The sequence below is a fragment of the Leucoraja erinacea genome, chromosome 16, assembly GCF_028641065.1.
Source record: "Leucoraja erinacea ecotype New England chromosome 16, Leri_hhj_1, whole genome shotgun sequence".
Taxonomy (NCBI): Eukaryota; Metazoa; Chordata; class Chondrichthyes; order Rajiformes; family Rajidae; genus Leucoraja; species Leucoraja erinaceus.
Genome location: NC_073392.1, coordinates 29,728,609 through 29,742,151, shown reverse-complemented (window position 1 = coordinate 29,742,151; position 13,543 = coordinate 29,728,609). Strand labels below are relative to the sequence as shown.

At 42.9% G+C, this 13,543-nt stretch overlaps 2 protein-coding genes across 5 annotated transcripts in view; one reads left to right on the top strand and one right to left on the bottom strand.

Moving 5' to 3' along the window:
• Nucleotides 1-1,140, bottom strand: part of wdr82 (WD repeat domain 82) — an 18,443-nt gene extending 17,303 nt beyond the window's left edge. Inside the window, exon 1 of the mRNA XM_055648042.1 lies at nt 980-1,140. Coding sequence (XP_055504017.1) covers nt 980-1,140 — 161 coding nt within the window. The remainder of the gene's footprint in view (nt 1-979) is intronic.
• glyctk (glycerate kinase) lies at nt 1,067-13,543 on the top strand. 4 transcript variants are annotated; one of them, XM_055648040.1, is made up of 6 exons: nt 5,157-5,289; nt 7,796-8,226; nt 9,982-10,133; nt 11,016-11,191; nt 12,541-12,622; nt 13,221-13,501. In XM_055648040.1, exons 1-6 carry the CDS (start codon nt 5,209-5,211, stop codon nt 13,328-13,330), a joined length of 1,032 nt encoding a protein of 343 aa, XP_055504015.1. In that variant the 5' UTR covers nt 5,157-5,208; the 3' UTR covers nt 13,331-13,501. The 4 variants fall into 4 exon arrangements, with proteins under 4 accessions (XP_055504013.1, XP_055504014.1, XP_055504015.1 ...); XM_055648038.1 differs by lacking the exon at nt 5,157-5,289 and adding an exon at nt 1,067-1,203 and having other exon boundaries at nt 12,541-13,533; XM_055648039.1 differs by lacking the exon at nt 5,157-5,289 and adding an exon at nt 1,661-2,017 and having other exon boundaries at nt 12,541-13,533.

Sequence of the window (13,543 nt, the reverse complement as noted above, 5' to 3'; positions counted from 1 at the left end):
AAAGATCTTTGGTCCACACTACCACTCGCAGACACCTTTCCCCCCCCAATCCTTGTTTCTAAACCCAGCCCAAAACTCTGAAACTAGGTCCTCTAAATGTAACCCACCCCCACCTCTAAACCCCAATTCAACAACCAAGCTCTCACTCGCCACTTAAGTAGCTGCATCTTAAGCTCAGCATGGATATTTCACCTGGTTACTTAGTCAGGTGCCTTGGGAATGGCTTTGCAAGGTTGATAGCACCACAAACACGCAGGTTCTCTTCCTCGCAGAAAGTATACATGTATGTGTCTTATTACCACAGAATATTGTCATATGTAATGCCTTGCCATACACAATTCCCATTTGTCACAACTAACTGAAGCTCGGTACAAATTTCCACAGAAGCGAGATCTCAGGTCAACATCCAGAGAACTAAAGGTCAAAGATGGGACATTAACATGTCCCTTACATTGTAATATATTATTAGTAATACCTCTCTGCACCTGCCTGTTCCAAACACGTCGACATTACTGCTATAACACCCTACTATATTACCATTATAACATCCTACTACTATATTACTCTACTGCTATATTCATTCTGCTGCTATATTACTCCGCCAGTATCTAAATGCTTTATTTCCCTACCGCTGTATTACTGTTCCTATCCCACTACTGTATTACTACTCATCTATTACTACTGCTCGATCACCCAACATTCTCGTAGGGCGGTCCCTCGGGATGGAGGTCGCTTTGCTTTCATTCCGATTAAGCGGGCCGTGAGGTGACCGATGGGGTTAACACGAGCACTACAGGCTCCATAAATATTAAATGACAGCTGATGTTGCAGCTTCCCGTGCTGTGCTGGCTAGGGCAAGGCGGAAGCCGGAGCCCCGGGACAGGGCCCGGCCTTTGTGAAAATCGAGGCCGAGAGCCGCGGGCCTCGTGGTCGGCGCGATTTCGCACCCGGGCCGAGGGGAGCCGATGGTTTCACTCACTTGCCCTCCTGGCAGTCGTAGAGGACGATAGAGTCGTCGTCGCTGCTGGAGATGAGGGTCTCGCCGTTGGGGGAGAAGTCGAAGCAGTTGATCTTGTCGTTGTTCTCCCGGAACACCTTGGCCACTCGGAAGCTGCGCAGCACGTTGTCCGTCAGCTTCATCTCCCCTTCTCGGGCACCAGCATCGGCGGCGGCGATGAAGGAAGGAGCGTTGGACGATGAAAGGTTGGCAGCGCGGCGGGAAAGGGTCCTCTCCCTCTCGCCCTACCCCGATGCCGATGCCGGGCGCGCCAGAGGCAGCGGGTAAAATGGCCGCCCGGCCGCTCCAACCGCCGCCACACGCCGTCTCCGCGCCGCGCATCCTGGGAGCACGGCGCTGGTTGGCGGGAAGATGCCACAGCCCAGAATACCCACCGCCCGTCGCCAGGGAGACGGGGGCGGGGCAAGGGTTGCCAGGGAGAGGAGATGGGGGGGGGGGGGGTTGTCATGCGGGGGGGGGGGGGGGATGGGGCGGGGGGGAGGTTGTCAGAGCGAGGGCGGTTGTCCGGGGCAAAGATCCAATAGGATCTTGGTCCGGGGGACTTGGGTTGTCAGAGAGGGTGAGGTTGTCAGGGTGACGGGGGCGGGGCAGTGCAGAGGTTGTCAGGGAAACCAGGGCGGTTGAGGTTGCCAGGGAGATGGGGTGAGCCTGACGCAAAATGGCTGCAGGTGGAGTAGGTACCTCCTTGCGTAAGGGCAACCTGTCTCAATTCACCTCCGCTTGCTGATCCTTAACCAGCCCTCGTTTTTGCACGCTTACAGTAGAGTATGCCTCCATCACTATATCTGCCAATTTATTTCTTGCCTCTGAGCATCTGTAGTCTCATGAGTCTGTAGACTCACAAACAATCTGCTGGAGAAACTCAGCAGGTCCAGCAGCATCTGTGGAGAGAGAAAGGAATTGTCGAAACCCCACATCTGGACAATATGCAACCACCTGTATTTTTAGACACAAGAAACTACAGATTCCGTGTTTTGGAGAAAACACAAAATACTCAAGGTAGAGGATAGGCACAAAGTGATTGAGTAACATAGCTGGTCAGACAGCATCTCTGGAGAAAGGGAATATGTGATGTTTTGGGTAGGCACCCTTCTCAGACTGTTCTCTGCTTCCAGACTCTTGCCTTTGTAATTTTAATTTCCTGCCTTTGTAATTTTAAACAGCTTTATTATTTGCTGCATCGAATACTTCTGTTTCAAGGAGAACCAGCCAGATTCTCCATTCGACCTAAATTCACCACTTTTTATATCTTAAATCTCTGCTGCACCTTCTCTAAATCTTTCCAAAGGTGTGGCATCTGAAACTAGATAGAATGCTTCAGGTGTTAGAATTTATAAAGCTGAAAGTCCCATGTTTGTTAAACAACTTTCTCAATCTCCCCAGCCACGTTTAATGAAATACATATTTGTGCTCACTCCACTGTTATATCACTTTTGCAATTTATTTGACCTTTTCTCATTCTTCCTACCAAAAATATAGTGATTTAGGCCATTTGGAAAAATGGGCTGAAAGATGGCAGATGGAGTTTAATGCTGATAAATGTGAGGTGCTACACCTTGGCAGGACAAATCAAAATAGGACGTACATTGTAAATGGTAGGGAATTGAAGAATACAGTTGAACAGAGGGATCTGGGTATAACCGTGCATAGTTCCTTGAAGGTGGAATCTCATATAGATAGGGTGGTAAAGAAAGCTTTTGGTATGCTAGTCTTCATAAATCAGAGCATTGAGTATAGAAGTTGGGATGTAATGTTAAAATTGTACAAGGCATTGGTGAGGCCAAATCTGGAGTATGGTGTACAATTTTGGTCGCCCAATTATAGGAAGGATGTCAACAAAATAGAGAGAGTACAGAGGAGATTTACTAGAATGTTGCCTGGGTTTCAACAACTAAGTTACAGAGATAGGTTGAATAAGTTACGTCTTTATTCTCTGGAGCGCAGAAGGTTAAGGGGGGGACTTGATAGAGGTCTTTAAAATGATGAGAGGGATAGACAGAGTTGATGTGGACAAGCTTTTCCCTTTGAGAATAGGGAAGATTCAAACAAGAAGACACGACTTCAGAATGAAGGGACAGAAGTTTAGGGGTAATATGAGGGGGTACTTCTTTACTCAGAGAGTGGTAGCGGTGTGGAATGAGCTTCCAATGGAAGTGGTGTAGGCAGGTCCATTGGTATCATTTAAAAATAAATTGGATAGGCATATGGATGAGAAGGGAATGGAGGGTTATGGTACGAGTGCAGGCAGGTGGGACTAAGGAGGAAAAAAAGTTGTTCGGCACGGACTTGTAGGGCCGAGATGGCCTGTTTCCGTGCTGTAATTGTTATATGGTTATATGGTTAATATAACGTGTGTTTCCAAACACCAAATTTGTCCTGCTGCCTATCCATCCATTCTATTAACTTCTATACCCCCTTGAAGGCTATTACTATCCAGCCTGTAGTTTACTTACATGCATGTGCACATTTGCACAGGTGAAATCAGCTAACAACTTCGTATAAGCTTCACTGCACTCTCTGAAGCCAATATATCATTATTTACATGACCAAAATGATACACAACATTTCAGATATGATCTTACCAAAGATAGACACAAAATATTGGAGTAATTCAGAAGGACAGGCAGTATCACAGGAGAGAACAAATGGGTGAAGTTTCCAGTTGAGACCCATCTTCAGACTGAGAGTCAGGGGAGAGGGAGTCTAGAGATATGCAGGGGTAAGGTGTGAAAATTACAGATCAAAGCAGACGATGATAAGGAAATGTAGAATGGTGCAGTGTTAGTTGAAAGGGGCATACAATCAGTAAACTTAAGCAGAATAACAGTGAAACTAGTCAGAGAACTAGGGTGGGGGAGGGATGGAGAGAGAGGGAAAGCAAGGGTTAATTGACGTTAGAGATATTTCAAAATTTCGATTGGCAGATGGACGGACAAAGGTTAGAAACAAGAATGAGAGAAAAGGATGACAAAATGAACACTTATCTGACACACTTTTGTCTCATCACTAACCTTCGTCCACCCGTCTGCCAATCAACACCCCCTCTCCACCTATCACTTGCAAGGATTTTCCCCCCTCTACAATCAGTCTGAAGAAGGGTCCCAACCATAAACATTGCCTATCCAAGTCATCCAGAAGTACTTCCTGACCCTCTGAGTTACTCAAGCACTTTTACACAAGATTCCAGCATCTACACTTTGTTGTGTCTCACTTCTCTTTCATAAACCCAGGTTAACTCTACTCCATAATGTTTATATTTTCTAAATGTCTTGACAGGGCATTCTGATAGCTGGAGCAGATAAGAATGTTTATGCCAGAATAACAGCAATCATCATCCTATCTATTTTATTTCACTCTATGGACATATTGCTCTTTCTAGCTCTCTACTTATTTCACTTATGAGCATGGTATAAATAATTCCATTCCATCATCTGCAGCCTGTTGTCTCAATTAATCACCTTCTTGTCTCTGTACCTATCTCCAGCACTCCCTCCCCCACCGCCCCCATCCTCACCTGAATCCACTTATCACGTGCCTCACCCCTCCCTCTCGCCTTTTTATATTATCTCATCTTTGCACTCTCAGTCCTGATTGAGGAACTCCACTCCAAACGTTGACTGGCCTCCCCAATCCACTGAGTTTTCCTGCAGCCATTTAGATCCTAGCATCTGCACAGGGTGGCACAGCACGCAGCTGTTAAAGATGCTGCCTCACTACACCAGACCCGGGTTCAATCCTGACCTCGATGCTGTCTATGCGGAGTTTGCACATTCTCCTTCTGGCATCCTTCATGGGTTTCCTCCCAGTGCTCTAATTTCCTCCCACATCCCAAAGTTGCGTGGGTTTGTAGGTCTATGTAAAAAATATATCCTTAATCACTAAATTAAATCAAAATACCTGAAGAAGAGTCCCGACCAGAAATGTCACCTATCTATGTTCTCCTTGGATGCAGCCTGCCACGTTGAGTCACTCCAGCATTTCGTGTTTTTCATTGGTAAACAAGCATCTACAGTTCCTTGTTTCTGAATTAAATCTGCAGTCCCTACTGTCTCTAATCTATACTCGTGTTTGTTCTTGAATGGAGGTGCGTTCATTTAGTTGTCTGAAAGGGTGGTTTCCCTTGTGGAGAAGAGAAGGATTAAAAGAGTGGAGGGAAGGGAGAAGGGGGCGGTAGTTCATGACTGCCCACAATGCTATTCGTTACACAGTCGAGTCGAGTGCTGCCCTGCGCAGTTGAAGTCAACTCCTCGCTGGTGATTCCTAACGATCATGTAAGTGGACAGAAGCGACACTTGTGCTCAAAGATCATAGAACACTCTATGATCTTTGCTTGCGCTTCCACACCAGATTCAATCCACTGTCCGACCTACAACAGCCGGAAAGGCAACCCGCTTCCCGGACGTAGCTGAACTCTTAATTCACCAATCTGCCAAATTGTTAATATCATTGAACAACGATTGATTTCTCCTTGGTAGAAAGCGATATTGATATTTTAATGTACAGTTCAACGTTGCATTAATGTGGCTAGGTTGTGGTAACTTGGAATCGCAATGCTTTTCCAAAGTAAAATTCTGCTGGTGACCAATGTTCTATCAATCATTAACTGTTGGTTTTAGAATTGACATCAGTTGGAGATGCAAACTTGGTCACTTTGTAACTAGTGTGCCTTTTAATCTGTGATCTTGATCTTGTATTATTATTGGAAGTGTGTTTAATATTTTTGTTAAGAGGGATTTCATTTCATGGTTTTCAGCTATTTTAATTGTGGTCATCGAAATAAAATAATTTCTCTTTGTTTTCGTGAAAACTACTCTATTTTTCACCTCATTAGATATATCCTTTTCTCGAACTTCGGCCTCCAACTGAGTATCCCTGAAGTTAATCATTCTCCCAGTGGATGTGGTGCCTTCAGATATCCCTCAGTCACTCTTGCCAGCTTGAATGCAGTATTTTAAACTTTTCTAAGTAAGCATTTGGTAATTGCCTTAGTATTACCATGTTTGGCTTTGTGCCATACTGACTGGTTGCATCGTGGCTTGGTTCAGCCCATGAATGAAGGAGATTACAAAAAGTAGTGGACACCACCAGGTCCATCATGGACATACTGACCTCCCTACCATCGAAGAGATCTATAATATTACTATTAATCTGACCTTCTGTTTTTCCTTTTGGAAGTGAACATTTTCACCAACAATTTGTCCTAGGCCAACCACATCGATACTACTGCCAAGAAAGCACACCAATGCCACTACTTCCTCAGGAAATTCAACACGTTTCCACTGACTGATCATTGCACCATAGAAAGCATCTTATTGAGAGGCATCACAGCTTGGTTTGGCAACTGTTCTGCCCAACGTCACAAGAAATTGTGGAGATTTGTGGACACACACGGCCTCACACAAACCAGCCTTCTCCACCACCCTTCCCTCCCATTGACTCCATCTACACTTAACATCATCTCAGGAAAGCAGCCAACATAATCAAGGAGCACGCACTCTGGTTATTCTTCTCCTTCTTTTTCAGGGCAGAAGATACAAAAACAAAAGCATGTACCACCAGATTCAAGAACAGCTTCTTCACCACTATTATCAGACTCTTGAATAGACTTCTGATAGGTTAAGTCCATAATTCAGAGGAGCAGAATTTGGCCTTTCGGCCCATTGAGTCTACTCTGCCATTCAATCATGGCTGATCAGTCTTTCCCCTCAACCCCATTCCCCTGCCTTCTCCCCATAATCCATGACACCCTTACTAATCTTTCCGATCTGTCAACCTATCTTGTAGCTTATGTGAGTCTATTTTCATTGCGTTTCTCTCCTTTGTTTTAAACATTGATGTGCAATGTAGGGGTGAGGGCAGCATAGGCATGCTCAGCCTCCATTTCTCCTCCAACCTGGCATTGTAATTATTAAGCAGATGAAAAATACTCACACTTGCTTTATATGTACAACATATATGCAGTAACAGGCCTTCCAGAAACAGTCAAATTTAAATTCCTGAGCACAACCCTACATAAACCTATTGCTCTTCTAAATTTTATTTGATGCAACAAATCAAGTCAACTTTCCTCTGATATTAGTAGAAGTTTCCTTTAACTGAGGGTACCATAGTGGATAAATATATTTAAGACAAAGCTAATTAAACAAGTGAAGAAAAACGATAATCGGAAGGGACGGCAGATGCTGATTTATACCACAGATAGTGGTATACCACCATCAGTGGGTCAGGCAGCATTTCTGGAGAAAATGGATAGATGAGGTTTTGGGTCGGGACCCTTCTTCAGATTGAACGAGGAAGGGAGGGAGGTGGAGGGGAGTTGACAACTGGAGGCGATAAAAAAAACAGGATCATGTGGTAAATGTAATGCTGATTTGAGGGATGGTTATAAAGATGTGGTGAGCTCACCTTAATGAAGACCAGTTTGGCTGAATGCTGTACTTTGCAATTTTTTTAAATTAATTGTTTGGAAATGGGGTATTATTTGCAAGCCTGGTATTTATTAGCTATTGATTATTGCCCTTGAGAAGGTAATGACCCATCTTCTCATAGCAGTGTAGTGGTGAAGGTACCCGAAGAATGACATTGAGTTCCAGAATTTAGACCATCCTCTAGGTTAACGCCAATTATACACCATCCTGACTCAGCATATGAGGGATTACAGATACAACTATGTCTGGCGACCGGTATAAACAACACTTATAGTTACATAATGAGATATAGTGGAAGCAATCTGTGTTTAATATGAATTGTTTCTAATCCACATCCGTTTTCTGGCAGGATGAAACCATTCCAAGGAATAAATGTGCTTCATTAATAAGGATGGTCTGTTCATTTAGAAGATACCTGTGGCTTCGTTCCAATCATCAACTCATTTCCAAGAACTGGCAACCGAAAATATTTAAAATGAGTGCTTCTGTAATCAACAGAGAATTGACCCTGAAGCAGAAGTGTCTGGAGATATTTCGAACTGCAATCAATAGCGTTCTGCCTCAAAACATAATCAAGAATAATATTAGCATGGAAGGAAATAGGCTGCTGATAAAAAAGCAGTCTTTCCCAATCCATAATAATGTCCATGTTGCTGGATTTGGGAAGGCTGTGATGGGAATGGCAGCTGCTGTGGAACAGATACTGGGAGACCACTTGGTCCAAGGAGTGATCAGTGTTCCTCTTGGAATTCAGAAGGTTCTTCGGCTGGCTGGGAAAGAGTAAGAAACGGAAAATTATCACGTATATTTTTTTGTGCTAACCATCAGTTCTTATATCCCTTCCCCAAGAGGTCCAAAAAGGGATGTCACGCAAAAGGATGCTTGGATATTGAACATGCCTGCACTGGTTAATTTGTAATCTAATTAAATGCACTCACAGTAAAATGTGATTTTCTCAATTTTAATTACTAATTTCTAATCACTTAGAGTGGTACAGTGGAGCAGCTGGTAGATCTGCTGCCTCACATGGCCAGAGGCCCGGGTTTGATCCTGACCTTGGGTGCTGTCTGTGTGGAGTTTTTACATTCTCTGTGTGACCATGAGCGTTTCCTCTGGGTACTCGGGTTTCCTTCCACGTCCCAAAGAACGTGCGGGTTTGTAGGGTTCAAATTAAGCTATATCCTGTCATTCAATTTAGCTAGACTGAGATGGGATAAGAAAAGGGCCTATTTCCAGGCTGTATCTTAGTATTCAAATTAGTGACAGGATCATAAAAGGGGAGTCACCGTGCTTAAGGAGTCTATACAACATTAACACCATTTGTGTTATATACTGTAACACGGTGCTGTAGGAAGCTACAATAAAGTCCTGAAGGGAGCTACAATAAAGTCCTGAAGGGAGCTACATAAAGGTCCATCATTTAGACTCCTTTTCCACTAGACAATGGGTGCAAAGGTAGTTTAAAAGAATGATACAACATTAAGCGCACATTAAAACAATCGCAAAACTTCATATTTCTGCGACTAATTTACATTTTTTTTATGGTTCCAGTCATTGTGATTTGGAATTTGCTGCCTGAAAAGATGGTGAAATGTAATCATAACTTTCAAATAGTATAAATGCATTAACATACAGTAGCAAAACATAAGCAATTAATATTCTGTTGCAATTGCAAGCTTTGTACAGTGTGATGAAGAATAATAGTGAATGTATCAAATGGTACCGAGTCTAATTTTGTATTTCAATTCCATTCCAAATATGAATGCAGTTGACGTGCTACAATTGACCACCGATATTGACCGGTGTTCATAAGTTATAGAAGCAGAATTAGGCGATTCAGCCCATCAAGTCTACTCCGCCATTCAATCATGACTGACCTATCTTTCCCTCTCAACCCCATTCTCCTGCCTTCTCCCCATTACCCCTAACACCTGTACAAATCAAGAATCTGTCAATCCCTGTCTTCAAAATAACTTGACCTGGCCCACACTTCCTTCTGCGGTAATTAATTCCATAGGTTCACCACCCTCTGACTGAAGAAATTTCTCTTCATCTTTCCAAGGGCGTCCTTCCAGAGGGGAGTTGAGGAAAATAATCCACTCTACTGCTTGCAAGGGCAATGGAGGCAGAATCCCTTGAGACGTGAATCCATATCTGCAGAGCTATGGACTATTCTGTGAAATGTGGATTAGCCTACAGAGCAAGAGTACAATGGACCAATTAATTTCCACCTGTGCTGTAAATTTCTTCCACATCAGATTTGGTTCAGTTTAGTCATAACTTGTGGGGTCTTCATTGTTAATTTGGACTGGCACAGACCAATTGTAGGCACTAAAATATGCAGAGTGATGGAGGGCAAGAAGTAATTGAAGCTCTAAAAACAGGAGATGTATTCAGTAGAGAAGTGAAACAATTCAAGAAAGGTTTGCATTGCAAAGTATACCTTTTGCAAAATATATGGACAAGTAGCAAACTTGGTCACGCATTCCAGATTGTCTCCATTTTTTAACTGCCTCATTTTTGAAAAACCAACAGGGAGATGCTTTTAAGACCTCAGACAAAGATACAGGTACAGGAAGGAGCCCAACATAATCTTCCTGATGACAATGCTTTGAAGGCAGCAAAAAGGATCCATCACTTAGCAGAAGGACTTACTGAAAACGATTTGTTACTTGTGCTTATCTCAGGTAAAGAATACAGTATTGTGTTTCATCAAATCGTTCACACTGCAACTTTGAAAAATTGCAGACAAAAGAAAATAAGAAAACCGCCCTCCAAACTACTCAATCCAGAATCGCAAATGATGACCTTATCAGGAACACCTTATCAGGAGTTTATTACAAACTGACCAGCTATGGGAACCCTTGCACCTTCTCTGGAGAAAGAAAGCACAATAATGGTGTCCGTTACAAAAACAGCCTCCACCCCCTCCATCCAAAAACAATTCACTCTGTCTCAGGAAAGCAGCCAACATAATTAAAGACCATGTGTTTAAGGAGTTTAAGAAGAATAAAGACGATATTCACCCTGATCATTCCCTCTTCCCCATCTCCTGTCAGGCAGAAACGAAAGCCTGAAAGCACGTACCACCAGACAGAATCAGGAACAGCTTTTTCTGCACTGTTGTCAGACTTCTGAACAGTCCTCCCATCAACTAGGATGTAGTCCTAATCTTCCAACAAACTTCATCGCATTTTTTTTATCAGCATTTTCGCTGTAACTTAATGTTATTATGTTCTAACACTATATGCTGCACTGATATATTTCTCTTTGCACTGTTGTACTTGTGTATGATTAGTTGGATAGCACACAAACAACGTTTTTCACTGTACACCCATGACAAAAATAAACCAAAACCTAATTCTAAACCCTTAATTACAGCGCAGCTCACACGTTTCAGTGACTACAACTTCCTACTCTTTGAGCTTACAAGTCCAGTAGTTTTTTTTTTAATTTCAATGTCTAACCTAAATTGTATGAATATTGTGCTTTGCTCATCTTGCTATGCAGTAGTAGTTGGCTATAGGCTACATAATGGTCCAAATAATCTGTAAATGTGGTTTCTTTAGGAGGGGGATCTGCTTTATTGCCGGCGCCTATCCCCCCTGTCACTTTGGAGGAGAAACTGTATCTGACAAAACAACTTGCTTCCAAAGGCGCAACTATTCAGGAACTCAACACAGTTCGCAAGTCACTCTCTCTGCTGAAGGGTGGAGGTTTGGCCAGAGCTGCCTATCCTGCACAGGTCTGTATCCTTCTGTTTCCTGTTCTCCTATTTCAGGTTAATTGATTATAAACCTTTGGATGGGTTTGTACCATAACACCGCTGTCTCCCAACATTCAATCTTCTGTCAATGGCCTAAGAAAATGAGCTGCGTACAATGTGGGGGGCAAAAAGTTCATGATCATAAGACATAGGAGTAGAATTAGGCCATTCCACCCCTCAAGTGTGCCCGACCATCCGATCATGGCTGACCTATTATACCCTCTCAACCCCATTCTCCTGCCTTCTCCCCATACCCTTTGATGCCTCTGTACTAATTAATCTCCATTATAAAAATACCCAATCTATTGGCCTTCACAGCCGTCTGTTGTAATGAATTCCAAAGATTCCCTCTGGCTAAATAAATTCTTCTTCGTCCCCAATCTAAAGGTACTTCCTTTTATTCTGAGGCTGTGCCCTGTGGCCCTAGACTCACCCACTACTTGAAACATCTTCACACATCTACAGGCCATATCTAGGCCTTTCCACTCCCCACTTAGAAACATAGAAAATAAGTGCAGGAGTAGGCCATTTGACCCTTCGAGCGAGCACCGCTGTTTAATATGATCATGGCTGATCATCCAAAATCAGCACCATTTTCCCCCCATATCGCTTGATTTCATTAGCCCTGAGAGCTATATCTAAGCCAGTGAATTGGCCTCCACTGCCTCGAGGCAGCGAATTCCACAATTCACAACTCATGGTGGAAAAGTTTTTCCTCATCGCAGTCCTAAGTAGCCTACCCCTTATTCTTAAACTGTGACCCCTGTTCTGGACTCCCCCAACATCGGGAAAATTTTACCTGCATCTAACCTGTCCAATCCCTTAAGAATTGTATATGTTTCTGTTAATTCCCTCTCATCCTTCTAAATTCCAGTGAATATAAGCCCAGTCGACCCATTCTTTCATCATATGTCAGTCCCACCATCCTGGGAATTGACCTGGTTAACTTCTTTCAGGAATTCAAAACAGAGGTCTAGAGACTAACGTTCTCCTCCGTACTGGGCAGGCAAGTCACTTTGCTCTTCGTCAATACGTATAAAAAGTTTAAAGTTCTGATTAAAGTTTTAGAATTCCAACCATTCTAAAGCTTTGTAGTACACAGAGACTTATGCCCAGAAATCTTCATTATCACTATTGCCAGCTTTAACCTTTTTTTTTAGAAATTTCCTCCTTCAGGACACAGTCAAGTTTTCTGTAGAAGATAATATTTTCAATCAATCACTTATCCATGTTCTCCACAGATGCTACCTGACCTGCTGAGTTACTTCAACACTGTGTCTTTTTTGGTAAACCAGCACCTTATATCTTCATGATTCTTTGTTTGACAGGTGGTGAGCCTTATTCTATCCGATATCATTGGAGACAATTTGGAGTTCATAGCCAGTGGCCCAACCCTACCTAACTTGCAAAGTAAGGAAGATAGTTGTAAAATTTTGTCAAAATATAACTTGGTATCATCCATGCCAGAAAATGTGAAAGAAGTTCTTTCTCAACCTAGCACAAGAATGCACCAAGAGGAAATCCAAGATTATGCTCATGTTTTTAATTTTATTGTGGGATCAAATGCAATTGCCTTGGAGGAAGCTAAATGTAAATCTGAGAGCTTAGGTTACATTACCTCTATTCTGTCTACTGGAGTGAGTGGAGATGTCACAACTGTGGCTAGACTGTTCAGTCTTTTGATCAGATACCTGTGTTCAGTTCTGGCAGTGCATGGTTCACAATGTGCACAGGCAAGCAGTCTGAAAGATGAGATGCTGCAGATCATTGGAAGCCTGCAGCTCCCTGATTTTCGTTTGGACAGCTGCTTGGAGCTCTTGGAGAACGCGCTGAGCTCTGGAAAACCACTCTGCCTTTTGGCAGGAGGTGAAACTACAGTTCAGCTTCGGGGCAGAGGGAAAGGGGGTCGAAATCAGGAGATGGCCTTGCGTGTGGCTGTGGAACTGCACCAAGCAAAGTCAATGACTCCGCGCGATCCCTTTGCAAAACATGAAATTGTTTTTCTCAGTGGTGGGACCGATGGACAAGATGGACCTACCGAAGCAGCTGGAGGATTCGCTTACACTGAAATGGTTGAAAATGCTTTCAGTGAAGGGCTCAATGTCGAAGATTTCTTAAATAACAATGATTCTTTTACTTTCTTCAGCAAGTTCAACAAAGGAGCAGATCTAATCATGACAGGCCTGACAAGTACCAATGTCATGGATGTACAGGCAATTATTATCCAACCAAAGGAAACTTGAGTATCAGATCAATGCTAAACTGAGGAAACAAATAAAGTAAATAAAAAAAATAATATTAAGTGCTTCTCTTATAACTTTTTCTCATTAA

What these genes read in the sequence shown, in the direction of transcription:
- glyctk (XM_055648037.1), top strand. Translation starts at nt 5,209, where the DNA reads ATGCTATTCGTTACACAGTCGAGTCGAGTGCTGCCCTGCGCAGTTGAA. An exon ending in CTTCGGCTGGCTGGGAAAGA is followed by an intron (nt 8,227 to 9,981) that starts GTAAGAAACGGA and finishes AAAAACCAACAG; the next exon opens with GGAGATGCTTTTAAGACCTC. An exon ending in GAGCTGCCTATCCTGCACAG is followed by an intron (nt 11,192 to 12,540) that starts GTCTGTATCCTT and finishes TTTGTTTGACAG; the next exon opens with GTGGTGAGCCTTATTCTATC.